General features: G+C 51.6%; 5 protein-coding genes across 5 annotated transcripts; 3 read left to right on the top strand and 2 right to left on the bottom strand.

Moving 5' to 3' along the window:
• Positions 1 to 3507: 3507 nt before the first annotated feature.
• BDQ94DRAFT_78369 (glutamate dehydrogenase (NAD(+))) lies at positions 3508 to 7824 on the top strand. Its single transcript, XM_026776537.1, has 5 exons — positions 3508 to 3636; positions 3875 to 4269; positions 4343 to 7176; positions 7230 to 7330; positions 7390 to 7824. The coding sequence occupies exons 2-5, from the start codon at positions 3951 to 3953 to the stop codon at positions 7433 to 7435; spliced, it is 3300 nt and encodes a 1099-aa protein (XP_026623054.1). The 5' UTR covers positions 3508 to 3636; positions 3875 to 3950; the 3' UTR covers positions 7436 to 7824.
• Positions 7825 to 7844: 20 nt separating this feature from the next.
• BDQ94DRAFT_78364 (putative mitochondrial respiratory complex I chaperone (Cia84)) lies at positions 7845 to 10613 on the bottom strand. Its single transcript, XM_026776536.1, has 2 exons — positions 8191 to 10613; positions 7845 to 8126 (listed from the first exon to the last, which is right to left on the bottom strand). Exons 1-2 carry the CDS (start codon positions 10398 to 10400, stop codon positions 7958 to 7960), a joined length of 2379 nt encoding a protein of 792 aa, XP_026623053.1. The 5' UTR covers positions 10401 to 10613; the 3' UTR covers positions 7845 to 7957.
• Positions 10614 to 10734: 121 nt separating this feature from the next.
• BDQ94DRAFT_78355 (mitochondrial 37S ribosomal protein bS18m) lies at positions 10735 to 11919 on the top strand. Its single transcript, XM_026776535.1, has 3 exons — positions 10735 to 10940; positions 11061 to 11299; positions 11390 to 11919. The coding sequence occupies exons 1-3, from the start codon at positions 10796 to 10798 to the stop codon at positions 11594 to 11596; spliced, it is 591 nt and encodes a 196-aa protein (XP_026623052.1). The 5' UTR covers positions 10735 to 10795; the 3' UTR covers positions 11597 to 11919.
• A 178-nt stretch (positions 11920 to 12097) lies between these two features.
• On the top strand, positions 12098 to 20516 carry BDQ94DRAFT_161590 (WD40 repeat-like protein; the record flags this gene model as incomplete). Its single annotated transcript, XM_026769402.1, has 11 exons — positions 12098 to 12113; positions 12165 to 12262; positions 12342 to 14048; positions 14726 to 16024; positions 16081 to 17560; positions 17613 to 17774; positions 17844 to 17866; positions 18930 to 19161; positions 19318 to 19592; positions 19673 to 19781; positions 19858 to 20516. 11 exons carry the CDS (start codon positions 12098 to 12100, stop codon positions 20514 to 20516), a joined length of 6060 nt encoding a protein of 2019 aa, XP_026623051.1.
• A 919-nt stretch (positions 20517 to 21435) lies between these two features.
• BDQ94DRAFT_78315 (U4/U6-U5 snRNP complex subunit PRP6) lies at positions 21436 to 24820 on the bottom strand. Its single transcript, XM_026776534.1, has 3 exons — positions 24376 to 24820; positions 21963 to 24255; positions 21436 to 21893 (listed from the first exon to the last, which is right to left on the bottom strand). Exons 1-3 carry the CDS (start codon positions 24756 to 24758, stop codon positions 21750 to 21752), a joined length of 2820 nt encoding a protein of 939 aa, XP_026623050.1. The 5' UTR covers positions 24759 to 24820; the 3' UTR covers positions 21436 to 21749.
• Between the last annotated feature and the right edge of the window lie 61 nt (positions 24821 to 24881).

Genomic DNA, 24881 nt, shown 5'->3' with positions numbered 1-24881 from the left:
ACGGATACCCACCATCAGCTTTCAGGATTCTCTACAACTCCATTTCAGTCCACTGCACCAGTTGCCTGTTCGATTGGCTATACCCATCGTAGAGCAGAATTTCACCGTATCAACTTCGGATACTTTCGAGACGACTATCATAGCAGGTGTAGACTAGTTCACCAAGCAGGGCGCTGAGCGCATTATGGATAGGTTCACCCGATGCAATATAGATAGCTGAACTGTATCCGGTCCAGTAGGATCTTATCGGAGCGCCTGATAATTGCTAGCTAAGACGACCATCAACTTCTCAAGCCGGCTGTTGCAGCTTACACCATGCAGGTGTGAGAGCAAACCAAGCAAAAGCTGATCAACGTGGTTTGCATGCAGATGCTGCAGAGTGTAATTGATAGATGTCTGCAGCTCATCAGCCATTATACTGCTCCCTAATCGTCTCCAGTGCACGAGGGCAATGGCAGCTTGTCCGCAGCCATCGACTGCATTCAACCCTTTTGTCGAAACTCTGAAATGCAGGTGACAGAGTTGGCCTTGGTATGTGACCTGTCGGGATCGGACTTGCTGATGATATGTTGCCGGGATAAAATTCCTCCCAGCAGCAGCCGTGTCTTCATGCAAAGCTGTCCGAGAGCCTATTCAGCTGAGCATCTTTTGATACAAGTCTAAAGGCCGAGCACCTATCGGCGACAAGTAGCAGAGCTCGAGCAATCAAGCTGCAAAGACGGTGAAAATACTCGGGAGTCACAAGATGCGGGATGCGCGACACCGCTTGTGCGTGCCTCTTCCCGTTGGATGTTGGCATGTCTGGATTAGTCTTGCGGTGCATGGCATGGCAGCAAAGGGCCGGTTGTACGTCATTGCATCAAGGAATCACGGCAACCGAACGAAGCAGCCGACAGCGAATGGGAGCCGCCGGGGATGGCGCATGGTCCGGAAGTATTCTTTTGTCTTCCAGTGCTGGAGTTCTCATTACTTCATATGGACCATTCGAGACGACGAGTAAGTGGAGCCTCCGGTGGGTTAAAGCAAAACCACTCATGTTTGGAAGTCTGAACCCCATCCGTTCCACCGCCAAGAGGGGGCGAAAGAGAGAAGAAAGAGAGTGAGAGTGAGAGAGGAATATCCACCCCCGCCTCTGGAAGAGGAGGGGAATGCTGGGAGTTTGGAACTTTGGGGAAAAGAGACATGGGGGAGGATACGCGGACGGACTTTCTATGGGGTAATAGCACGGGGTAGGCTTGAGCCATTTTAATAATGGGAATTCCGGCTGGGGATTCCGAAGCATTTCATTTGACTGGGGGGAGTTGGACTGTTGGAGACTAGAGCAGATTTCTCAAGCCCTCCCCGCAAGTTGACTAGGAATGGATTGAGAATAGTACCTAGTAGCAGCCACGGGCCATCTTCCAGGTACCGATCGACCATCCCTCCCCGCAAGTCTAGATGCGTGAGGAAACTTCGACGGACAATATGACTTCACATCGAAAAAAAAAATGGAAATTGCGTGCTAGTAACCAACTACTTACTTACCCAATCTTAATTAAATCACCGACAGTGCACATCTCCCAAAAGTGGTATGTAATGGCGGTGTGTGTGTGTATGTGTATGTGTGTATGATCCATCCTTCCTCACTGCGGTCCGATACTAAGTAGGTTTAGTTATCAGCCAGTTTATCAGGCTGGACAAGACCGAGCCCAATGAATCCGGGCCAAGTTGATAGATCTATCCCTAAACAAGATACTCTCTGTATCTAGTACTGCTCCTAGTAGTGGCATCAAAGAAACCCTCAACTGATCACCATTATTCATGATAAAGTAGTCGAATTCTGGTTGCTATCTATCTGCCACAAAACCGATAAGAAACCCCGGTTGGTAATATGATAAGCCGAGGAGAGCAATCAAGTGCGGCATTTTCCCCTCCGTTGATGCTCGCCATTACGCAGAGAAACCTGCAAAAATCAGCATCGTCGGCGATGATTTGCAGCTCACTGGCCACCATGACACACCAAAACCCCCTTTCGAAACCTACAGCCCTACTAAGTGGAGTGTTGGCCCCCCTTCCAGCCGGTCCGGTCAGCTGACTAAACCGGGAATTTAGAGGCAACAGTAACAAAGTATGGATGTTGTAACGGAGTATCTTACGGTTCCTACTTCCTTACTATCTACTAAGAGTACGTACTGACCTCACTGCATGCAGGTGGTCAAAGGCCTTACCGGCCATCTCAATCCATCACACTATCTATTCATAGTGAGCAATAGATCTCAATTTGGATCTATCCCCGTCGAAGTCTCACGCGACAGTACTCACTTTTCTTTCTAAATTTGTGCCTGGACGCCGCCCCTGGACTCAACTCAGGTGACACTCCCTTTACTCCATACCTTGTTAGTCAGTGAACTGTGAACCGGCAAACCAGCCACAATGACTCCAGCTCCCGTTCCAAAGCATTTGAGGCAATTTTTCCAATTTTAGCCCTTGACCACCAATCACGTTGGTTTCATGCGGTATTTTTCACACTTGCCTCATTCGCACTAAGATGGTCCGCGATGCCGAAAAAGGAAACTGAGACCCACTCAACTTGGCATCGTGAATCGAGTCATCCGCCGTGGAGCCGTTGCACAGGCGGGCCAGTATCAATGAGGGAAAGGGAAAGGGAAAAAGAGGGAAAAGAAGGGAACATACATGGGAATCAGGCAAGGAGAAAATAGATTTTTCATGGATCAAAGGTAGCACTTTATATACACAGTTTGATCACCCCTCGTACAAGCCGCATCGAAGCTGTACTACGTAGTATCTAGCCACCGTGGTATCTTGTGTAGGAACAAAACATCAACTTGACAGTTGGAGACAACAACGGCAACGTGGAGACCCATGCACAAGGGCGGGCCATCCATGATCCTCAGGCAGAAACAGCCAGGCCGTCCAACGACTTGCCCCGGACCGGGCCCCGTTCCTGGCCGATCGCATAGCACCGGCTTTCTGGGTTTGGCTGGCTGGCCGATAGTATTTGGCCTCCCAAAGAAGTAGTATTGCAGGTATGACTTAATAATGGCTGTGCCATTCGGATTAATCTCATTTTGGGAAATTTCGATTTTTATTTTTCATTTTTATTTTTTTTCCCCTTCGATGTGATAATAAGAAATGTTTATTATTCAATTATTATTATTTGTTTTACCTTTGGGGAAATACGATTCCTCGTCTGGCTTCAGCTCCAGTTTGTATAAAGAGCCAGCATCTCCCGGGTGGATTTGCACCTGATTCCACTGCTTTGTTCGTGTCCATCACATTGAATATCCTCCCTGTGATTTAATTTGACCTGATCTGATTTGAATTCGCATCCTTCTTTCCTTCTTGAATAAAAAATTGGGATTCTCTCCGCTATTTTTCCCTCTTCTCTCCCACCTTCCCCTCTTCATCTGTGTTTCTTCCATCTTTGAATCCCAAACTCTCCCAAACTAGCCTCTTTGTGCATTCCATTGGTGACGTGTCGGTTGATGGCTGGTACCGACAAGTGAACCCCGTTTCAGTCTATTTGGCTCGTTTCTCTTGCTCTCCCCGATAAGCTTCGAGCTTTCGTCATTGCCCTGGTCCGTAGCAACGCCAGATCACCAATTTTCCTTTGCATCAATCGACGCTTCCATTGAGGTAGGTTTGTCGCTAGTGGTCTAGAATTCCCATACTTTCTTTTCTGGCTTCCTTCTATATCTCCCTGCGCCGGCGCCATCTCCTGCACATCTTCATGCAGCTGTGTGGCTGCCTTATCTTTCCCAGCTTCAGCTTCCCATCCTCTTCCCCCCTCCATTCTCGCGCACGAACCAGTTTCTTTTATTGCTAGCAGCTTGGCTCCTGCCTTGTTACTCATGCATGGCTCACCAAGTAACAGATATAAACCCACTAGTGCCGCCTCTTTTCTGAGTTCAATTGAGCCTCTCAACTCCTCTTGCCACTCCACTCCCATCATGGTCTCTCGCGCGCCGTCGTCGTCGCCTCTTTCCGACGGCCACCTCAATGGCAACAACACCCTTCCCATGCGGACGGGGCCGAAACTCTACGGGAGCAACGATGGTTCCCAGTCAGGAGCTGGAACTCCTCTTGGTTTCCAAAGACACCCCCACAACAAGATCCTGGACAATGTAGCTGGCTCCAGCGTGCGCCAACCGTCGCCGCAACCCACGCATCTGGCTATTCCCGGTGGTGGCCAGCATCGCATTCTGTCAGAGGAAGACCCCGGCTATGTGGCGGCCAAATTCGAAGGGAAGGAAAAGCAAATGGAGCAAGGTGAGTTTGAAACTGATATCCCGTCTACTTTTATCGGTGGCGACTCTTCTGACTATTTTCTCTCGTTCGCTAGTGATGGATCAGCTGGAGAAGAAAGGCTTCATTCCCATTGAGTTTGTCGTCGGGGAGACCGAGTGGTTCTACAACCAGCTCGGCATTGACGACACATACTTCCAGACCGAGTCTGTGGACGCTATCGTCACGCAAATTCTCTCGCTGTATGCTGCCAAGGTCGCCGCCTATGCCCGTGACGACAAGAAGCTCGAAATCCGCTTGGATAAGGAAGCAGAAGATCATGCTGTCTACATTGATACCAGCAAACCCGGTATCGCAACAGTCGAAGGCCCCGGGTATGAACAGCGGATTGATAAGAAGTATATCAACCCCTCGTCCCAAGGCAACAGCTATCGCGTTGAGACCTTCCGTTCCCCCACACCTATTCCCGGTGATGATGGGCAACAGCTTCGTTGTTACTTCGTGTACAAGTGCCAGTTTGCCAATCCCACTCCCGATCCGAACGAGACCAACATCGATATCATCGGCGAAAAGAGGTTCCTGCAGAAAGCCACCCCCAACACCAAGGCTATCTACCAGGAAATCATCAGTAATGCCGTGAGCCGCTCCGGTCCGGTTATTGAGCTGTTTGAAATTGAAAAGAGCCGCGAAAAGAGACTGGTCATTGCCTACCGCCAAGGCTCTGCCATGGGTCTTTTCAGTGCGCTCTCCGATCTATACCACTACTACCGCCTGACCAGCTCACGGAAGTACCTGGAGAACTTCTCCAACGGCATCACGGTGATTTCGCTTTACCTGCGTCCTCTGCCCAACAAGGAAATTGCCGCCAAGTATCCCCCAATCGAGGCTGCCATTCACCAAATCATCAAGGAAGTCTCCCTTTTGTACTGTATTCCTCAGAACAAATTCCAGCACCATTTCGCCAGTGGCCGCCTTAGCTTGCAGGAAACGATCTATGCCCACTGCGCCTGGGTGTTCGTGCAGCAGTTCCTGAACCGACTGGGCTCCGAATACATCTCCTTGACGGATCTTTTGGATTCGAACAACAGCGTCCATGCGGAGCTGCTGGCGAAGATCAAGAAGAGGTTGCGTACCGAGACGTTCACATCGGACTACATCCTGGAGATCGTCAACAAGTACCCGGAACTCATCCATAAGCTTTACTTGGACTTCGCCAACACGCATTACGTGCAAACGCGGGGTCCTGCCGAGGATGACTTCCTCCCAACCCTGAGTTACCTGCGTCTGCAGGTTGACGAGGTGTTGGACGGCCCCAAGCTGAAGCAGCTCATCTCGAGTACTGCGGCCAATGAACATGATGAAATGGTCATGAGCGCCTTCCGCGTGTTCAACGCCTCCATCCTCAAGACCAACTTCTTCACCCCGACCAAGGTTGCTCTCAGCTTCCGACTCAACCCTGACTTCCTGCCGGAACACGAGTATCCCCAGCGCCTATATGGCATGTTCTTGGTGATCAGCTCCGAGTTCCGTGGATTCCACCTGCGATTCCGGGATATTGCTCGTGGTGGCATCCGTATTGTCAAGAGTCGGAACAAGGAGGCCTACAGTATCAATGCCCGCTCACTGTTCGACGAGAACTACAACCTTGCCAATACTCAGCAACGCAAGAACAAGGATATCCCCGAAGGTGGCGCAAAGGGTGTGATCCTGCTTGACGTCAACCACCAGGATAAGGCCCGCGTCGCTTTCGAGAAGTACATCGACAGTATCTTGGACCTGCTGCTGCCTCCTGTCAGCCCGGGAATCAAGGACCCGATTGTGGACTTGCATGGTAAAGACGAGATTTTGTTCATGGGTCCCGACGAGAACACGGCCGAATTGGTCGACTGGGCCACGGAGCATGCCCGCAACCGCGGTGCCCCCTGGTGGAAGTCGTTCTTTACGGGCAAGAGCCCCAGGCTTGGCGGTATCCCACATGATACCTATGGCATGACGACCCTGTCGGTCCGGCAGTATGTGCTTGGTATCTATCGCAAGCTGAAGATCGACCCGAGCACCATCCGAAAGCTGCAGACCGGTGGGCCTGACGGCGATCTGGGCTCCAATGAGATCCTCCTGTCCAATGAGAAGTATACCGCCATTGTCGACGGGTCCGGAGTGATTGTTGATCCCCAGGGCCTGGATCATGAGGAGCTTGTCAGACTCGCCAAGAAGCGGGCGACCATCTCTGAGTTCGATCTGTCGAAGCTCTCACCCAAGGGTTACCGGGTTCTGGTCGATGAAAGCAACGTTCATTTGCCAAGCGGCGAGCTGGTCCACAATGGTATGATTTTCCGCAACCTGTTCCATCTGCGTCGTGACCAGCAATATGATACATTCGTGCCTTGCGGTGGACGACCGGAGTCGATTGATCTTTCCACTGTTGGAAAACTCATCAAGGACGGAAAGGCCACCATCCCGTACATTGTCGAGGGTGCAAACCTGTTCATTACACAAGACAGCAAGCTTCGCCTCGAAAGGGCTGGTTGCATCCTGTTCAAGGACGCATCTGCCAACAAGGGAGGTGTGACATCCTCCTCATTGGAGGTCCTGGCTTCCCTGTCTTTCGACGACGAAGAGTTTGTGGAAAACATGTGCATCCGTGAGGATGGTACCGTGCCCACTTTCTACAGTGAATATGTCAAGCAGGTGCAGGAGGTTATCAAGTCGAATGCTACTCTCGAGTTTGAAGCCATTTGGCGCGAACATGAGAAGACAGGATTGCTTCGCAGCGTCCTGAGCGATCGTCTCAGTGTTGCCATCACCCAGCTGGATGAGGAACTTCAGAAGACAGAATTGTGGGATAATGTTGAGCTTCGCCGCTCCGTCCTCCACGATGCTCTGCCGAACCTCCTTCTGCAGAAGATTGGTCTCGACACCATCCTTCAGCGGGTTAGTCTTACAGCCCAACAGATTTCATTAACGTGATGCTGACAATCTAATAGGTGCCCGAGAACTATCTGAGAGCCATCTTTGGCAGCTACCTTGCCAGCCGCTTCGTGTATGAGTATGGTAGCAGCCCGAGCCAGTTCTCCTTCTTTGACTTGTAAGTGGTTCATTTCCGGCCCCCGAAATCGTGATGCACCCTTCTAATGATGACTATAGCATGACCAAGCGAATTGCGCAGCTCAACGCGAACCACGATTCTTAGACGGATATACCTGTTTTCTTATGATTGTTTTTGTTTGGTGATATGCATTTTCCGGGAAATACATACCTGACTGCACATCAGCAGTGTTACGGATACTTTAATTATGACGATGTCCATTGCATGGGATACAAAAAAGACATGAATACTACAGACCTAATACAGCACTTTGTTTTTGCAATCCCTTTTCGCATCTAAGTAGTCTGCTCTGTTTATTGAACTTGAATACATTTGCAACTAGCTACTCTGTATTTTACTGCTACCACGCTGTTGCACAACATACACCTTGCAGGACTGTTAAAAGTTCTAAGATTCTATACCCACCGAATTCAGCCAAACAAGTTCCTGTCCACATCTGAGTTAAGCTCTCTTGTACCCCAAGTAATTACAAGGCGTAGTTGACAGAATATATGGAAAGAGTATATTCGACATCAATGATATGTAACGCTGCAGGCTCATACAATGCTATATGCGTAGTAAAGTAAAGTACATCTGTCACCAGCCTAAATTACACGCAACTAAATACTAGACGACAACCTCATTGTCCTTGATGTTGAACTTCGGCCCCTCTTCATACTCGGTCCGCTCGATCTGTTCCAACTGCGCCCACAGATCGGGGTATTTATCCTTGGCCCACTTCTCAACTTCATCCTTCCAGTACTGATACGGGATGGCATTGTAGAGTAATCCGATCCTGTTGTTGCGTAATACGTTAGTACATGTTTATAGACCTGAAAGGTGAAAGGAATTGAACGTACGAGTTGCGGGTCGGTAGGTATCCAGTTTCAGCCTGCATCTTGTCCAGCGCTTCAGTGGCGAGGTCAAACTCGCACTGTGCGGCCAGGGCCTCAACGTATGCCATGTATAGTTGGCGATCAACGGTGATTTCGAGGCGCTTGACCTTGCTCATCATTCGCATGGCCTCCTGGATTCCGTTGTGGTGTTTTTCGCACGTCTTGAAGAAGATGGTGATGGTTTTGTGGGAGGGGCCTTCGTCCGATTGCAGGATGTCGCGGAATACGTCCAGCGCTTTTTCGGGCATATCGCAGGCGGCGTATGCGAGCATGAGGCCGTTCAGAAGACGCGTGTTGAGGTCCACTTCCACGTCGAGCTTAAGCATGTTGTGGACGAGTTCGAGGTTCTTGGCGTCCTGAGTTCGCGCGAGGCCTTGGAAGCATCGCGCATAGGTGTCGGGTTTGGGTCGCCGTGCGAAATCTTCTGCTTGTCGCATGTGTCCGAAGACTAGGAAGGCGAGGTCGCTACGGTCTCGCTTGAAGAATGAGGTCATGATCTCGGTTCGCAGGCTGACGCCGGATTCGGGAAACGCGAGTTGAAGTAGGTTGTACATTTCCCAAGCGTCATCGGTTTCTTGGGTCAGGTCAGTGATGAAGTTGGTGAGAGTATTGCGGACTTTGGTTCTTTCTTCTGAGTCGTAGAGCCCCAGACGGGGACGAAGGAGCTCGGAGACAGCCTCCCACTCACGACGGTACAATAGCATGTGCGTCAACGCTGCCAGAGTGTCTGCCTCCAACCGCACGTTATTTTCGAACAACGGATCAGTGAGGGAGCCCACTTTCTCAACCACGGCATCCTCCTGACTTGAAAAGCAGAGGACGGTGATCAGCTTGTTCATCAATGGCAAGTTCTCAAGCATGATGGTCTCTGGGTCGTGCAGGTCTTCCATGGAGCTCAATGCAGTCTTCACATCCCCTGCTAGAATGTACGCTTCCAGTCGCAGTAGGTAAGTTTGTAGGTCCGGTTCCAGGCCCCACTGGGAGGCCAGAGATGCGAACTCTGTGGCCAATTCGGGATTCTTGATGGAATTGGCGTATTCCATCAGATCGTTCACGCATGTGATGGTGAGTGATTCGCTGACTTCTTGGTTACCGGCCGTCAATATTCTGGCCTTCTCCTGGACGGCAGCAGCACTCTTGGTTTGGACAGCTTCCCAGAGAAGCGTGATACCTATGGTCTCCGCAACTGGCGCGTGCGAAAGCGACTCAAAGATAGAAGTTGCCCAAGCTGTCTCGGCCTTCATGATCGCATAGCGAATGACGGCTTCCTTGGCGAGGACAGAAGGTTCTTCTCCGGAAGGCGAGAGACTCTCATATACCATTTTTAATGCCGCTAGAAGATCCTGCTCAACGAGGATGTTGACCAGCTCTTCATGGGCAGTTCGATCAAACACAATGCCGTGCTCGTTCAGCTTTTCCGTGGTACGCCTGAGTTGATTCCTGTCGTTGATGATGGCATAGCCTTTCATGACTGTGAGCCAAGGGGAAGGGCTGGTCTTGCTCAGTCGGTTCCAGAAGTTCTCGACCACATGCCGCGCTTCATCCGGGTTACCAAGCATAGCCTGGATATAGATGTAAGATAGGAGGGCAGGACGGCTGATGTGATTGTTCCCAAATCCATGGTCTGCACAGAGCTCCAAGAAGGCTAGCCGAGCCATCTTTCGCACGGTTTCGTGCGCCTCTGGCAAACATTTTGCTTCCGATAAGACGTAGAGAAGATTCTCGAGGTTCTCGGTTGAAAAGACCTTCTGCCATTCCATGCGTTCCAGTTCCCCCTCGCGGGCTCTGAGATACTTCCAGGTGGTAACAAGCAACTTCGCATGGTAGTTCGTAATGATTCCAGGAGTTTCCGCGCGGGCAACGACAAAGTCCTGGAAAGCTTTTGCCAGGATTCCGTTGGCGGGGCCTCTGCTCTGGTCACTGAGTGATCTCAACAAGTCTCGCATTGGCTTCAATCCAGTTTCAGAGGGCAAGATCGCAGGCTGAGGTTCGGCAGTTGGGGCCGCAAAGGCGAAGAGCCCGCGTCGCTGGACATGGTATGAACAGAGAGGACCTAGTTTGCGGGATCGATGGCAACGAGCAGTATGCAGGAAGCGATAGTGACAGCATGATGATGAAAGAGGCTCATTATTCAAGATGGCCCGAAAGACCCTTTTAGTTAGGTGGAACTGCATATTGATCAAGACGTTTCAATGTGAGAAGCTGTTTGGCGCAGGGAAGTCGAGTATCTTGATTCTTGTTTGGTTCCCTTTTCAGCAGAAAGGTATGGAAGTATAAGCAAATGTTTTGCCAGACACCATGAAGCACGGTCTATCCACAAGGTAAAGCGATGCAGAGACCGATAGCAGAGTCAGGCCAATTGACGCAATGGCACCGAGGTGTGTTCCTTGGATCGAGAGGTGGGAATGGGAATGGAGGAGACGGAGTTGCGGGCGGAAGCCCAGGCGGCTCTTGGCGCGTGCCGAAAAAAGAAAATCGATCGCATCGCCGGCCAGCTTCATCACCCCGAGCCTTTTCTCTCCGGATTGTCGTTCTCCTCCCCACTCTTTGGCCATCTCGCTGTCTCAGTATGGCTCTTCATCTCTTTTCGTGGTCGCCTTTGCGCACCGTTAGCTCAGCCTTTGGGTCGGTGTCTGCTGCTGCTAGTGTTGCTTGTCGCTGGAATTCGACCGCTGCTCCGAATCCCGCTCCTCAGCGTGGCCCCAGATCTCGGTGTAAGTGATTGTACTATTCAGTCTGACTTTCTACCCGTTTCATAGACCGAACCTGGGGGGAACCTATTTCAACCACATCCCCTTCTATTGACTTTTCGCTAATCGGTGGCTTCAACGCAGCTCCCAAAGTGTACAACCGCCGCCGTGGACCAGTGGACCGCCGCCGATTTCTCGAGGAGCAGCGGGCTCAGAGTGAGAGCAGGGCTTTGGAGAGGTTTCAGACGCGTGAATGGAAAGCCGGTGATCTCTATGCCCCTCATGATCTCAGCCCGGCAGAGATGAAGAAATGGAGGAAGCGTTACAGTCCCTCGACTGATGCCTTTGACGCCCTGAACCTGAACCCCCTGGATCTGTATAAGGTAAGCCAACGTATCATGGACTTTTGGGAAAGAAAGAAGATGGTTCTGTCTCGCAATCCATGCTGATCGCTGATAATTCGTGCTTCGCAGAACTTCTCTGTTATGTCGGAATATATCACCTCGATGGGTCGGATAAAGCACAGAAACATGACGGGTCTGCGGCCCGTCAACCAGCGCAAGATTTCCAAGGCCATCCGGAGAGCTGTTGGTCTCGGTCTCATGCCCAGTGTTCACCGACACCCGGAAGTTCTGGCGGCCGAAGCAAGGTCGCGGATGGAGGGAGGAAGTGGCTACTGAATAGAGTTCCTCTGTATAACATCGGTATAGGGTCACGGACTGGACTCGGGTTGCTTTCGATATGATAGTTCTTTTCTTCCTCAGCTTTTGAACTCCTTGGTGTTTTTCTTTTATTTTATTTTATTGCTAGCCAGACAGCCTTGACGGGATGGCCTATGTACAACTACGACTATTTACCACCACCATTCTCATTTCAATCCAACCAATACATATGACATTGTGCAATGATAGGGGCGGAAGGGGGATTTCAGGCAGCAACTTAGACACTGAATGAGCATTGACTCTGATAAGAAGACGATAGTTATATAAGTACCTGTCCAGTCAACCACGGCAGCATCCGCGGCCCATGTGTTTCGGCGGCACCCCCACCCATACGTCAACAGCCTAAACATCGCCGTGCTTCTTCTCCCCTTCTCCTGTTTCCCTCCCTCTTCTAGCCCTGATTGAATCCTACTTGTGTCTTTATTTATTTAGCGACGGACATTGCATGTAAATAAAATCATGTCTATCATAAATGGTCTGCTAGCACCCCTTACCCGCTTGCTTTACTATCACCACTGCTAACAAGACCACCTAGAGTCCATCTGGGCTGCCAGCCCCTCCACCACCAGGGGTCAGCCCACTCAGCTTTCTGCGGACGCCAAGGGCGAACGGATTGCATATGCGGTATGGCATTAAATTTGCTGGCATCCATGCAAATAAAAATACTCGTCAATGCTTACTGTTCCTTTCTCGAAATCTTCAGGCAAACAAATCGGTTTTCCTCCGCTCGATTGACAACCCCGCCATCGCCAGGCAGTACACCGAACATAAGACGCAGACCACTGTTGCCCGCTTCTCACCCTCGGGCTTCTATGTTGCCAGTGGTGATGCCAGTGGTATAGTGAGAGTCTGGGACTGTGTTGGAGAGGGTATCACCAAGGGCGAATACAGCATTGTGAATGGCCGGATCAATGATCTTGCCTGGGATGGCGATTCCCAGCGCATCATTGCCGTCGGTGATGGAAAGCAGCGGTACGGCCACTGCATTACTTGGGACAGTGGTAATACTGTCGGAGAGATCTATGGCCACACCCAACAGATCAATTCCGTTTCGATCAGGCAGCAAAGGCCATTGCGGGCCGCTGCTGCCGGTGACGACAAGAACCTAGTCTTCTACCACGGTGCACCATTCAAGTTCAACACGGGAATTCGGGATAAGCACACCAACTATATCTATGGAGTCGGCTTCAGCCCGGACGGCTCGACATTGGTCAGTGTTGGCGCGGACCGCAAGATCTGGCTGTACGATGGCAAGACGGGAGAAGTCAGAGGCCAGATTGGCGAAGGAGAGCACAACGGCAGCATTTTCGGCCTTTCGTGGTCTAAGGACTCGCGGAAGTTTGCGACAGCCAGCGCAGACAAGACTGTCAAGATTTGGGACGTGGAAGCGGGCAAGGTTACCCAGAGTTGGAATATGGGAGAGGAAGGAGCTGCGAATGTTAAGGACCAGCAGGTCGGAGTGGTCTGGCCTCAGGGAAGAAGCGATGGCCTGCTGATCAGTCTTTCGTTGAGCGGCGACCTTAATTACCTAGTTGAAGGCACCCCGAAGCCCAGACAGGTCGTCCAGGGACACCAGAAGAACATCACGTCCTTGACCCAGTCTCGCTCTGGCAGCGATGCTGAGACCCTGTGGACTGGAAGTTTTGACGGCCGGGTCTGCAGCTGGGATGTTCCCACGGGGGCTGCGGAAGAAATGGAAGGCGACAGCCACACGACCTATATTGCAGGTCTCGCACCTACACAGGAAGGCAATGGTCGGATCTACAGCGTCGCCTGGGACGATACCATTCGCTCCGTGGATATTGGTGCCAAGACCTATACCGGAATCTCTTCTAAGCTGTCGGGACAGCCCAAGGGCGTTGCAGCCGCAAATGACTTGGTGTTAGTGGGAGCGTCGGAGAGCGTTGAGATCTACAAGGACGGACAGAAGACTGGCGACTTCAAGCCTGACTTCCCCGTCACTGCGGTTGCGGCTCATGGCAACGTTGCAGCTGTCGGAGGTGAGAACGCGACCGTACAGATCTTGGATATTGCGGCCTCGAGCCTTTCCCCCAAGACTACCATCAAGGCTACGCGGAATGCGGTGTCTGCCTTGTCTTTCTCATCCGACGGATCTCTCCTGGCTGTGGGCGACTCTCGGGGTCGCATCCTTGTTTACAAGGTCGCAGACGGTAGCCTTGTTACGGATCGTTGGACGGCGCACACCTCTCGAATTACTTCACTTGCCTGGAACGAAGACAATGACCACCTGGCCAGCGGGTCATTGGATACCAACATCTTCGTCTGGAGCTTGTCCAAGCCCGGCGACTGGCTTCAGGTGTCTAACGCTCACAAAGAAGGCGTGAACGGTGTTGCCTGGATCGCCGGGGGATCTAAGATTGCCTCAGCCGGTGCTGATGCGGCAGTTAAGGTGTGGAAAGTGGAAGGTCTCAATTAGAGATGGGGGCCGACTTATAGAGAGTATATGCCAAGTGTATAGTGAACGTTGAGGTTTTGGCTGGTCCACAATGTATTTGCTTTTCCTGGCTTTTTGAGTTCAAGTCATTATTCCGATGTTATCAGTTTGTAGGGAGCCATCTCATAGTGTAAGGAGCACGTAGAAGCTCAAGCGGGCTGGGATGACGCGGGCGTGACCCGTGCGTGATTCTCTCGCAAATGCCGGCTCGCATTGGTCACCGGACCTCCCAAGCTCTCCACCAGCGCACAAGATCATGGTGGAACAAGGCCTTGTTCCTGTTCCTGTTCCAGTGTCGCCAGTTCCGGCAGTCTCTTCTATACGTTCGAGTGGAAACCGGGAAAGGAAAATGAGGTAAATAGATCATGTCTCTGCCGGGCGACTCATCGAGCAGCGGTGCCCGGCGCTTTCTGCGTCCGAAGAAGGTAAGCTGCATAGTTAGCTATCTCCAACCACTACTTAGCTAGCATTACTATCTAGCTAGCTGGGTTACTTGGCCTAGACTTCCTCCCCTTGCCTCAACCACTACGGGTTGACGGCGCACCCCGACCCTGCCAATATGCTCATCGGTCCAGGAAAAGAAGTTTAGTTAACTTATGTCGCGTTGCTGATTCATACTGCTTTTCTCACAGTTACGCTACGCAACCTTCGTCCTGCCGAGAACAGGCCAGCGACTCAAAGGCCTCGTTAATTTACGAAACCCGTATCCTGACCCACATGGGAGTAACGACAATGATGAGCGACGGCCACTTCTACCCAGAAATGTCATCGAGTGCCCCAAGAGCCTTCCAGCACGGTTCTGGTATGGACTTCAACATATATGGTCTTGGATGCATGAGTTCGTTTCGTCGGAGCTAGGAATCGGCGTCTTGAAGTGCAGTCTAGCTTACCTGCTTGGATCACTCGCAACTTTCGTTCCGGCCATTGCGTCGTTCCTGGGCCATCAAGATGGCAAACATATGGTTGCTACCGTTACGGTCTACTTCCATCCAGCGAGATCGCAGGGCAGCATGTACAAGGCTTTGATATGTGCCTTTCTCGCCTTCCTCTATGCTGCCTTCATTTCTCTCACCAGCATGTGTGTCTCCATGTTCTTTCAGGACACTTTGCATATGCTCCCTGTGGGACATGCCCTCGTGCTCATTGTATTCTGTGGCGGCGGGTTAGGCTTTATCGGATGGACGAAACAGAGACTCGGCGATCCGCTTGTTAACGTAGCATGCTCGCTAGCTTCGTTGTCGACAATAACCGTCTTAACGAAGGAGGGTGCAGTCCAAAGTGGGGATCTATCGTTTGCGAAGATCTCTCAGGTACTGAAAATGGTCGTAATGGGCGTAACCATCACCATGGCCGTGTCTTTCCTGATCTTCCCCATATCCGCACGCAAAAAGCTCCGGTCTAACTTGACTACTGTCACTGAAAGCTTGGCGACAATGTTGGCTCTAATAACTGAAAGCTTTCTTAGTGGCTCCGAGGAGGAACTCCAGACTGAAGAGTTCACCAGCACGGCTGCGCGCCATAAGAAAGCATATGCGCAGCTGGACAAGCTTGTAAGGGAGGCCAAGCTTGAGCATTTCGTGGCAGGCACGGAGAAGGAGTACCGGCTGGAGAAGAAGTTAGTTCGTTGGGTGCAGGACATTACTCATAATATGGGTGGTCTACGCAGTGCAGCCCATCTGCAATTTCAATTGCTTAAACCAACGGAACTTGCAAAGCTACAGAGCCACGGCCCCGAAACCGGCACTATGCCGTTGATAAGTCCGTGGTCCCTTCATGAAGACGGGCCGTTCCTGGAACGAATCGATGAGCAACCAGACGAAGAAGACAGACTTGGGGCTACTGATATGAATGCCACCAATGGTAATCCAACGAATCCCCTGCATCCGGCAGATATATTTGCCCTCTTTATCAGCCATCTCGGGCCTTCTATGGTGAGCTATCATGTCAATAGATGAGATGGGGATCTGAGAATGCTAATAATCAATAGCGCTCGCTTGCGTTTACCCTCAAAGAAATATTCCGAGACATCCCGTTTACTCCCGCACCTGAATTTAGAGTTTCCGTCAACAGTCGATACCGGACGAGTCTAGATCGTGCGCTTGAGCTCTATAGAGAGTCGCGCGAAGAAGCACTCAAGACTATCTATAGACAACGTGAGCTCACAGGGGTACAGGAGCTAGAAGTCGAAGCTGATTTGGAAGAGGTTTCTGCAAGCTGTGGACACTTCAGTTTCTCCTTACTCGAGTTTGGTGAGCAATTGAAAGAGCTTTTAGCTATCTTGGATGAACTACAGCTGGAAAGTGAGGAAAGACCGACAGGGAGATCTTGGAGCTGGCTTAAGTTTTGGCGATGGGGAGGTTCTGGAGCGAGGAATAAGAATAACCCAGATGTAGAGCAGCCGTTAGCTTCAACGGCCGATGACGCAGGTGTAGCACCTCAGCGAGATATGGCTAGCTCACCAGAGTCATCCCTTAGCCCGTCAACGGCCAAGATTGAAAGAGTCACCTCTGCCGAAAAGCGTCTCGGCTATCGTCTTTGGAGGTCACTGGGGTTCTTCCGCCGCGATGATACAAAGTTCGCGATCAAAGTCGGGGCAGGTGCTGCACTATATGCCTTGCCATCATTCCTCCAATCTACTCGGCCCTTCTATTCCCATTGGCGAGGTGAATGGGGGCTCTTGTCCTACATGTTGGTATGTTCCATGACGATTGGTGCCTCCAATACTACGGGGTATGCACGGTTCTTGGGTACATGCCTGGGAGCACTGTGTGCCATTCTTTCATGGTACGTGAGTGCAGGAAACGTGTTCGCGCTCGCCTTTCTGGGGTTGCTTATGGCGACTTGGAACTTTTACCTCATCATCGTCCGCGGCCAAGGTCCAATGGGCCGATTTATCATGCTCACCTACAACCTCTCAGTGCTGTATGCCTATTCACTTACTCAGAAGGAAGGCAGGAACGACCAAGACGAAGGGGGCGATAGCCCGGTCATTACTGAAATCGCCCTTCATCGAGTCGCGGCTGTCTTGTCAGGCTGCGTGTGGGGTATCATCATCACGCGAGTCATATGGCCGATCAGCGCCCGGGAGAGATTGAAAGAGGGCCTGAGCCTGTTATGGCTCCGGATGAGTCTGATCTGGAAGCGCGGCCCTTTGTCCACAATGGCCTTCCCCAAGGAGACTGCAGGCTTCATGAGTCCTCGGGAGAAGTTGGAGGTGGAGCGGTTCCTGTCGCATCTGGAGTCCCTTCAAGCCTCTGCGCGATCTGAGTTTGAGTTGAAAAGCGCCTTCCAGGATGCAAGCTATGGCAATATTCTGCGGCGCACCCGGAGCCTGGTGGATGCATTTGTCGCCATCAACTTGGAGTTGGTTAAGAACATGACCGCATCGGAAGGGGAACTCGCTATACTTCGGTACACGGTCAAAGAAAGGCAACAGTTATCCTCCCGCATCAGTCATCTGTTATCTGGTGAGTCCCACGAATGTAGCCATTTGTTACTAGTAATTGACGCTTGAGATAGTTATGGCCTCCTCGATGAAGCTGGAGTATCCATTGAGCGACGTCCTCCCCAGCGTGGAGCATGCTCGAGATCGGCTCCTCGCGCGGCTCTTTCATTATCGCAAGGACACTGAAATGTCACGACTATCAACGGACGAAGACTATGCCCTGCTTTACGCTTATAGTATGTTACGAGCCCCTTGTTTGGTTAAAGTAAGGAAGGGAAACATGGCTAACTGCGAACGCGATGTAGTTCTGGTGACGGGGCAATTATCGGTCGAGATTGAAGCGATCATGGGTGAAATCAGCCGGCTCTTCGGGGTATTACATGAGGATGCAGTGAAGCTGTATTCCTAGCGAGGAGATTATTGGGGATCAATTCTGTTGCCTGTAAAAACCCTCCATCTGAATCCTTGATGGGTGTATGTGCCGTGATACTCGGACGGTCGTTCTGGTCTCTAAACATACTCGGGGGTGGAACAGTGGGCAATGGTGAGAGTCATTTGGCGAAAATAAGTCCAGATTCACCAATTTGGAACTTGAACCGTCACAGCTTTCCCAGTTCTTCCTCAAGATCTGATGTATAAGGTGGTAATCGAAATCATCATCCGTTGAAATCCACGGAGGGCGGTGGTGGTAGTCTGTAAGTCTGGCAGAAACCACGAAGCGTATCAGTGCTACGCACTCAGTCTGGAAGGGTAACGATCAACGAATTTTGTATTTTGTCGCATTTGATATGTTAGCGTCAGGATGTGCATGATTTACGTATAGCATTCAGTGTAGTCTCCTCAAGCCTAAATGTACAGAGTACAACACTTCTACTATAATTCAAAGAGACAAGGCGGTGAGAGGTATAGAGAGTCGCGCGGTGGTCGTCTTCGAAAGTGCGCGCGGAGAGTGCCGTAGAAAACAGCCAGCGTAGAGATAACGAAAGGAAATATCCTTGTCAAGTGAGACAAAATTCCCAAGTGCATGACAGAGAGTGATCCGTGAATCAAAATAAAATAGAGCTGGTGGGGTGAGAGCTTGAGTGTAAGTAAGTCAGTAGTGGATGGACGGCGGGATTCAATCCAATCCATCTTCCCCAGACTTCCCAACTTCCACTTCCACCTCGAACGTCCTCCTCCGTCTGGCCTGCCTTTCCCCTTCTCCTTCAACCCCCATCGCCCATCAATCCGCTTGTCATTGCCTATCCGTCTCGCGTGTCGACCACACCTTTTGACACGCTTTGCTCCGATCGTTCGCGCCTCCGGTTTCCTGGATCTGGTATGACTCGCGCTTCATGAAGGCGTAGTTCTCCCCACCCCCGGCTTCGCGCAGCCCGTCGCGCTTCGGCGAGCCCTCGCAAACCATGCAGATCGATCCGGCTGCTCTGAGTCGGACAGACTCGGCCTCCAATACAATAGCCTCGTCTAAAAGCACTGCTCCAAATGCTCCGCCAACGCAGAAGTCTACCAAAGCCCTCATTTCCGTGCCGCGCCTGGATCTTGAGCCCATCTACACCGAGCTGAAGGCCGCCATCGGCGACAATTGGGCTGACTACAAGGAAGCTACTTCCCTCTTTCTTCTAGGTATGTCTGTGCATTGTCACGTCTATCCCCATCTTCTTGCGAGGACCTATCTATATCATTGTTCTTGAGTTTCTGTCTCTTATCTTACAATAAGCCTCGGTCCCACTTTTAACCTGAATGCGTATGCTGACGCCGCCCTTCTCCCCCAACGAACAGGACAACTGAACCAAAGCGAATTGTCGTCGCGAGTCGATCATATAATATGCGCCGATCAAAAAACCGAGCATCTACATAACAATTTCGTATGCGCAATCATTGGCAATCTTACACGGGATCTTCCGGATCATGGTGTCGCAAGTTGGGTGTCGGCGAACGACAAGCCGTCCGTCGTGTCAAAGCCGACATCGGGCGATGCCGCTGAACAAAGGCTCAAGACGGAGGTTATGCAACTCCCTCCCCGGGATCGTCGACGAATCAAAGCTATTCCCGAGGTATGCGACGTGCTCCAGAGATGCGACAGCCTCCCCCCTGAGATGTGCGCGTACAAGGCTGACCATGGATCTATACAAAGCGTGACCCCCATGAACTGTCGCCGAACGAACTGGAGGAATATCATCTGGCGAAACAGATCAAGTTGCCAAGTCAAGTACCAGCTAGTGCGGGCGGGTTGAATAAGACAAGTAGGTTCATGCCAGAGATCTCGTCTGTTTTTCGTCTGCTCGACCGAATGATGCTAATCATCCTGGATCTTGGTAGACTGGGAACTCGAAATTCGAAAACGATATGCACAACCTCTGGCGTCAGAGTCCGGCGAATTCCCGGACGCCGAATCTATCCACGCACGTATGGTTCCCATCTGCTACGAAGAATCCATTGTCAGTGGTGCAAGCCTTCCCTGTGCCGAGTTCATGGCGATCGCAACGGAGACTTTTGTCAAGGAAGTTCTATCCGTAGTGTTCTCACGGACGAGATCGAACGGCCCTTCAGGGACAATAAACGGCATGATGATGCGCAAGTACCGACAGCAGCTCGAAAGTGAGGAACTGGCTTTCACGCGAGGAGAGATCGTCAAGGATAGCGCGACCGGTCTTCTCCCAGTCGAGGCCAAGGAGGCAAGCACCCGAAAACCCTTGGGCGTGCGAGATCTCCGATTATCCTTGGAACTCGGCGGCGGTGTCCTGAATCATATGCCTCTACTCGTGGATCAAATCATGGGTGGGTATCTCGAGGATGAGTTAGAAACAGACAAACAGGACCGGGTCGAGGAGGTGGTCGACGTCCCCGACGCAAAGCCCGACAGTTTCATGGACGAAATGGACGTGGACGAGGCGGAATTCGACTGGGAAGGCGGGACAGTCACGGATCGGGAGCAATTGGGTGCCTTGCTGGATGAATGTTTGTCGATGGCCTCGTGAGAGCCATTGGCCGCTCCTCTCCAGCCCTGGTTGGCCTCATTTCTCTACAAGTTCTCTTTCTGTCCTTCTGTCTTTTCCATCCCCCTCCACTGCTACCCCGGTTCCTTGCTTATTTGATCCAAACAGGACCAACCATTGCAACATCTCGGTCGAGCAGAGGAGGTGAAACAGGCGTCTTGGGAGTCATCGGGGGAAAGCCATTATCGTCAATTTTTGCATCTGGCGCGGAGTTCGAAGAGTATCAATTTTCTCTTTTCTTCTTCTTCTATCTTATACCTCTTTTCTCCTTAAATCTCTCTGACTTCCGCTCTTTGTTTCCTTCTGTCCGAGTTATGTTACCCTCCATCTCTCTTTTCTCTCCCTCTCTTTCTTATTACCTCAGCCCAGCGGGCGGTCACACCTATGCAGCCATAGTCAAGTTCCTTGGACGTCATCCAATGCGGGAACTTTGTACCTCTGGTACGTAATCCTTGACATGCTGGATTAATTTCCATCTCAAACCAGGGATGTAACCGCCCCCCACAATGGATGAGAACCAGGAGAGTACAAGGGTACCCATCTGAACCCCGAAACAACATGAGCTGGACATATCTGCGGATGTGCATGGCCCACCGTCTCCTCGACTGGAGGAAGACGTTACCTATAACCCGAACTCGGGTATCGATCAGGATCAACAGTTTGTTCGCCCACTCTTTACTACCTATATATCTGGAAAAACGTGAAGGATTCTGCTTGTTGGCGCAATCTAGTGGTGCATAACCATGCGGAAGAGAAATAAGAAGAAGAAGAATCGTGTTGTGTGTGTTTGCTGTTTACTGTACATTATCTTGCCTTCCATTCTTGGCTTGCATATGCTTGGTGGAAACCATTTTACTAGCTGATCATGATAGAGAGAAAGAGTGACCTCATGAGACTTCTCAAGAGAAATGTCTCAGCACCCGCACCGCGCACAGGACCACTTGGTTGTATGGTTGGTTTAATCTGCAACTGCACCGCTCTTAATGCAAAGGCTAATTAGGCCGATATTACCTGTATGCATTTTTCAGGGGTTTCTCCTTATAGTGGTAATCGTTTTGTAAAGATGTAGCCAAACCAACCAAGCGGAGAGCGGTTGGCTGGTGAACCCTGTTTCACTTCGCCGGAAACGCCAACGTATCCTCTAGGGCAATGAACTGGATATCGTAAGGAATGATGAACATGCGAGGTCAAGAAAGCAAGGCATCATGAAATCAATTAGGTCAGACGGTCTGCAACCATCTTCAAAATCTCTTCTGTCGACTTGAGCGCGTTGGCGGGGTCTTTGGCCACGGATTGCCAGATTTCTCCGTGCTTGGGCTCGGTCGAAATACACTTGGATATTACATCGGCGCGTTTTTCCTGGGAATTGCCGTTAGTCACGTACATCCTAGACAGATTATTCTTTTTTGTCATGAATAAAAGACATACCTCTGTGCCATGCTGCAACAAGAATTTGTAGTACCAAGCCCATGCGTCGCCCATATCACTATCCGAGACAATGGCTTTCTCGAACCAGGTGAGTGCTTTTTCCAATCGGCGCTCGCCCCAGAAAATCCGCGCCACGGTAATAAAGAGAATCGGATCGTTATCAGCCTTCTTGATCGCTTCCAGACTCCGAGCTTTCCGTTGCGCGCGCGGCTCCAGGTGCCAAATGCTTTCGCTCCATAGTAATCCGGAGGTAGGGACTTCTTGCAGTGCCTTGGCCATTAGGACCTTGGCCTGGGCAATGTTGTTTGCTCGCCGCTCTACGCGCACACTTTCGGTCCAGAGCTCTGGACTCTTGGGGACCGCAAGCCGGGCACGGTCGAGCACTGAACGAGCCTTTACGACCGCACCGGCCTTTTCTTCAAGTCTTGAGGCCAACAGCCAGAGTGGGATGGACTTGTTGCAGGCTCTGGTTCCGGTCCCGTAAGCTTCCCGAGCCTGTGGGTATTTGTTCTGGGCTTCGTAGATCTGTCCCTTCATCATCCAGAGTTTGTCCGCCTTGGGATAGATTTGAAGTCCTTGGTTCACCAGATCGAGCGCCTCGTCGATGTTGCCGAGCTGTCGCTCGAACGCGACGCTCTTTATCCAAACGCGGTCCGTACCCGCTTCGCGTCGAGCAGTTGCAAGAAGTTCTCTGGCTTCGGATGTTTGGTTGGCATCGGCCTCCAGCTTGACAGCAGCCAGCCAGATATCCTCGTTGTTGGGGTTCTGGTTGAAGGCACGGCCGAGCACTCTCCGGGCATCGTCGATCTCGCCGGACTGCCACTTTTCTTTCGCAAGCTGCAGCCATAGTTCCTCACTTTGCGGGCACGCCTCAACGGCCTTTTCAAGGACTTGCCACAGCGCTTCTTTACTACCGTGGTTGCGCTCCAACTCGGCTGCCGCAATCCAGATTGAACGACGGTTGACGAAAACACGCAGCGCGTAGGCATAGATAGCCCTGGCAGTTTCGTACTTCCCCCTGGCAATACTAGCCTTTGCGTCATCCATCCAGATGTCCTTGCGATCGTCATCCTCATCCAAGCCCCATCCGAGTGTCTCACGAATGATGGCGCCACAGGTGAGAATAGCACCTTCCTCTTCGCACTTCTCAGCCTCCGCTACCCACTCCTCCCGTTTGAGCATGGCGTTTTCTCTCGCGAGGGCTTGGACAGCTCTCTTCATCACATTCACCTTCTCGAACGTACCCATCTGCTCCTGCAGGCGGGCAGCAGCGACCCAGACTTCGTGGCTTGTGGGAACCGCTTTGCGGGCGGCATTGAGAACCTTCTGTGCATTCTCCGGTGATTCTAGGCGAGCCAGAGCCAGCCAGAGCTCAACGGAAAGGGGGATCATCTCAACTGCCTTCGCCAGAAGCAGACGTGCATCGGCAGGGTCGTCCTCCAGGTTGACGGCTTCTTTCCAGATCGTAACAGACTGAGGTATGTGAAGGATCGCCTGTCTAAGAACGTTCTTCTTCGCACGAGGCTCTGTCTCCAATCGCATGGCTTCGATCCATAGTCTTGTAGAACGGTCATTGTTCTTGATGGCATTAGCCGCAATCACCTTGGCATTATGGCCCTCGTTAAGGCGAATGTTTTCAAGCCAGGCATCTTCACTTTTCGGGCACAACTCGCAACCCTTGGCGATTACATTCCTGGCAGTCACGATTTTACCGGCTAATTCTTCTAGACGCGCCAGCGCAATCCATCCCGGCGCATGCTTGGGATTCGTTTTCGTTACAGATTCCAACAAAACGCGGACCCGCTTAATGTCTCCAATTTCTACTTCTCCAGCTTTCAGCTCAGACTGCGTGAGACTTGTAAGGTAGCCCTTTGGATCGATGTTGGTAGCGCTTCCAGACGCAGAATCCCCAGATGATCCCATCGCCGCTTGGTCGAGCCTAACTTTCAAGACTTTATCACGTGCAGCACTGATGTCTGCAAAATTGGTGATTGTCCCATCAGCTGCCTCCGCTCCATTGGCTGCGGTCTGGGTCCCGTCCTCTGCAATCGTTGTCTCAAACTGGGTCGAGTCTCTTGCGCTCGCGATCACACTGTCCGGTACTGCGTAGAATCTCTGCCGAAGGTTCTGCTTTGCGCGTCGGTTCTTTCCGGTGAGATCTCCCACCTCCGGGAGGTTTGCCCACTCGTCCTCGGAGACAGAGGCTAAGGATCGTTTTAGATCTGCAAATTGCTGCTGAATCTTAGGGTTCTTGCGTTCGTAGTCTTCTCGTTCTTGCTGTTCGCGAGCTTCCCTGTGAATGGTGGAGGAATTACGTCGGTAATCTGTCCAGGCAAACCGCATATGGAGAAGCGGATGAACAAATCGCTTCATAGAAATAGCAGAAGGGGAGGCAAAGGGGCGGGGAACTAACCTTCTCATCTTCCGGCGCTTGTCCATCTTTTCATCCACCTCTCTGTAGATGCGGTCCGCCTCATCATCCTCTTGGTCGAACTGACCATATGCGAATAGCCCGACTTCATTGTCCGGGTCTTGAAATCGCTCGTCATCTTCCTCTTCATCCGCCTTCTCATCTTTACCACCCTTCTCTCGCCCTGCGCCATAAGCTGTGGGAGGAGCAGCTCCAAGCAGCTGGGCTCGCTTCGCCAGTGCTGCCTGGATCTGTTCTGGCGTGGGGCCTTCTCGCGCGGGTCCGAGATCTGAACGGGTGGTGAAGCCAGTGGCACCGCGACCAAGACCGGCGACATAGTTCTCGGGAGCCGCTTGGCTCAAAAAGTCCTTACGCCCAGACGCCATGGCGGACAAGGTGTACGGACAAGGGAACCGGGGGTGTGACTGAGGAAGAGCTGGGAAACCTGTTCGCAAGAGCAATGCGGATGGCAAGAGCCCTCCGACGATGAGCGAAACGCCGGGCAGCCG

Source organism: Aspergillus welwitschiae (genome assembly GCF_003344945.1).
Source record: "Aspergillus welwitschiae strain CBS 139.54b unplaced genomic scaffold BDQ94scaffold_32, whole genome shotgun sequence".
Taxonomy (NCBI): Eukaryota; Fungi; Ascomycota; class Eurotiomycetes; order Eurotiales; family Aspergillaceae; genus Aspergillus; species Aspergillus welwitschiae.
The sequence above is the reverse complement of the archived record's forward strand: the minus strand, read 5'-3'. Positions and strand labels throughout refer to the sequence as shown.